The sequence below is a fragment of the Dendroctonus ponderosae genome, unplaced genomic scaffold (genome assembly GCF_020466585.1).
Source record: "Dendroctonus ponderosae isolate FM_Combo_2020 unplaced genomic scaffold, Dpon_F_20191213v2 Dpon_F_20191213_1, whole genome shotgun sequence".
NCBI classification, from domain to species: domain Eukaryota; kingdom Metazoa; phylum Arthropoda; class Insecta; order Coleoptera; family Curculionidae; genus Dendroctonus; species Dendroctonus ponderosae.
In genome coordinates this window covers 136,213-139,428 of record NW_026017110.1, presented here as the reverse complement: position 1 = coordinate 139,428, position 3,216 = coordinate 136,213, and the positions used below count along the sequence as shown (strand labels likewise).

At 37.6% G+C, this 3,216-nt stretch overlaps 2 protein-coding genes across 2 annotated transcripts in view; one reads left to right on the top strand and one right to left on the bottom strand.

Annotated features, from left to right (window-relative positions):
• The window catches only part of LOC109543105 (collagen alpha-1(V) chain), a gene marked incomplete in the record, with an annotated part of 59,842 nt that overhangs the window by 20,497 nt on the left and 36,129 nt on the right, over positions 1–3,216 (bottom strand).
• Positions 1–3,216, top strand: part of LOC109543215 (protein transport protein Sec16B) — a gene marked incomplete in the record, with an annotated part of 19,719 nt that overhangs the window by 12,973 nt on the left and 3,530 nt on the right. The window contains 3 exon segments of the mRNA XM_048661189.1: positions 516–759; positions 812–972; positions 1,695–1,721. Coding sequence (XP_048517146.1) covers positions 516–759; positions 812–972; positions 1,695–1,721 — 432 coding nt within the window.

Here is a 3,216-nt window from a genome sequence, read left to right as displayed (position 1 = left end):
TTATTGACGCTTCAAAAACGTAATATTTGGCCGATTTGAGACGTTTTAGGGCTTTTCAACTCGAGACATTCCAGGGTAGTGAATAAATGATATGCAAAAAAAGGCAGGTAAACTTATAAATTTAGTGCCTACTTTACACCCGCCTATGGAATTTCGATAATATTTCATTAAGATGAAAAGAAAAATCTTCAAACATGCACNNATATACAGATTTTTTAGATATATGCAATTTTTCATGAAATTGGATAAAATATGCAAAAAATGCATAGATATGCACTTTGCATATTTTCCGCCCTCTAACTATTACTATTTGAAATTATGAAGCTAGCCCCTGCCTAGCCTACAAGATTGAAGTAGGCGTTTTTCCTCTCAGATGTAAACTTTTTATTTGGCACATTTTGTCATAGGGTCACTAATTTTCGAAATATTTTTAAGTTAAAAAAAAACCACCCAGTATTCAGAAAATTACTCTGTTTTCTGAGCACTTTCCACTATACTCTTCGAAATCTTGTTAGCCTTCAAAGCCAAAGGAAGACGAACATCCGGATTTCCATTTAACTCAGCACCCGTTAGAACAGCCAAACTTTGATCAAAGTCATGATGTTTGGCAGCAGGAGCAACAGCAATACGATCAACAGCAGCAGCAGCAATTTGATCAGCAGCAGCGACATTATAAAGAGTCATCAGTTTGGTCAACTGAATTACAGTCCCATTCCAACCAAGGGTATCAAGTGCACGATAAGCAACAGTTGCAGAATGGTAAATCACTATATTCTTAATTATAATATGATTTGAATTATTTGCTTTCCAGTACAACATCCTTATCAAGATCAATCAAAATTCTGGGCCGGTCAGGCCGCGCAGGCCTGGGTGGACCCAACAGCTGCATATGGACAGGAGACGAACCATAGCGATCAAGTAACCCAACCGGATCAATTGTCATTCTTTGCAACTTCTAATAATAAGGCTGAGGTAAGTTGAAGTATAAATATGTACTTAATTTTACTGAGTAATTCCGCGACATTTGATCACAACTGATTTAATCTTGATCGATTATTTTTAGTTAAAAATCATCATTTAATGGCGAAAAATCCTAGCTACGAATATGCCAGATATTAATTTATAGACTGCGATAATATTTATTTTAATAGACACAAATCTGTTTACCTGACGCAACTATATCATGGTATCAAATATCAAATAAAGGCTAGTTAAGAAAATCACGAGAAAACCACTACAACCATTTGCTAAATTGCCACAAGAACCGAATTGGAAGCGTAATAAAAGAGGTTGTTACTTTACGCCGGTTGTTTGTTTTAAAAACACAAAGTAGACCGTTTTTAATATGGTTTACTAGGGATATTTTTTCTTCATAAAATTTCGAACAATGATGAAAATTGAATTCCATTACAGCACATGTTCAGATGCTCGATACGTATTAATTGTTATAATTAAGCAATGTAATAAAGTAACTTCAATTTGTAATTGATGTAAAATAATATTTACCAGTTTTTTTAATTCACGCTGGAATATTGAAGGAAAGCCGGAAAACTCATTTGTATTACCCATAAATGCAGAAAAATTGACTATTATTTAAAGAAAGATTTTGCTGCAGTTGACGTTGCTATATTACAGCTAATATATGATGGTTTCATTTTAATTAACTTGTTTTCTGTGGCGCTGATTGGACGCAGCTGAAGGTAGAGAAAGAGGCGGCCGAAGTAAGTACCACAAGTACACAGTGTGCAGCCTTTGCCTTGCCATCTACTGCCATTTCTTTGCGCAAACGGTCTGTTCTGAAGCGGGACTCGCATAGCCCCAACCCTACTTCACTCTCCATTTCCTCCAACTTGCTGCTGCATGACGAAATGTTAGAGATGCAACCTCTTAAGCTAGAAAAGTGCCGCTTGTCCACGCCGCCGCTTTTAAACGATATCACTGGCCTCGGGTCGTATAAGGACAGTTCGGACAGCGAGAACGAAGTGCTGTTCTGTCGAAAAGGAAAGTCAGTGTCGGAGGAGAAACTGCTATTATTGAAGAACGACAGCGTAAAGTTGGCTTCCAGTGACAATTATAGCACGTTCGATTTAAAAACGTCTCGGCACAAGCTAATCAAATTCAAGTCCCTGGACATTCCGGAGTTTAAAAATACCACAGTAAAATATGTTGATCGACAGAGCAAAGTGTCTATTTCTGCGGAAGGGTTCAATGCGGATTCGCTGCCCAATGCGGTAGACGTGTGGGCGAGGAAGCACTCGAAAGGCGTGTTTAACAACATCAAGAACAGCTTTTTCCATAAGAGCGATCGGGTGCCAGAGAAAGTGGTTTATAAAACACTGGTATTCGGAGGTACTTACCCGATCGACGTGCCGATAGGGCCGCGAGTGCGCAACAACTCTGAAAACAGCCAATTGAATAAGAGGTCGCTGTCTGGTACGACTCCAAAGTTGAGAGAATATGGACCTGCCAGGACCTTCGATATCGATCAGCCTATTTAATATGTTCAAGTTATACCTAATTGATGTTAATGAGCTTTAAGTGTTAATCAATAGTTGTTATAAAGAGTGGTGGGCAAATTCAATATGATGATATTTTCACTCTAGAGAGTTTGTCTCTGCATATTGAACGTAAAGTTACTCATCATCGTTCGTGCTAAGCTCTGTATTTTTTATAGTTGCGTTTCATACAATTAATAGTATACCTTAAGAGGCATGTTAATGCTGCGATTTACTATAATTCAAAGTGGTTAAAGTCAAAACAGTAGAGGCGGTCCCTTAAATTTCGATAAACAAACGCTTCTATGTCTATTCTAAAATAATAAGTCTACATTTTTTGCATCAAATAATAACATATTTTCTTTACATCGTTTTCTTCGCTCTACCAATTGTCTTCAAAAATTTTCTATTTTATTTCATCTTTTATAGACATAATATGGACAATAATACAGCAGGGTGTCCCACCGGGAAACGCCGCTAGCGATATCTGGCAAACTATAATTAGCAAAAAACAGTGTGCTGAAGTCATTGGGGGCAAGCGATCTAAAATATTTCCAAGATGCCACACTTCCGGTTATACCGGAACAATGGAACACCCTATACAGGGTTATTCACGCTATACGGCACGGCAGTTTGCAGCTAAACCGTTTGATTTTTAAACAGTATTATTTTATGAATTGTCCGACGCCTACCGAGCGCACATTTTAAAAATATTTTTGTA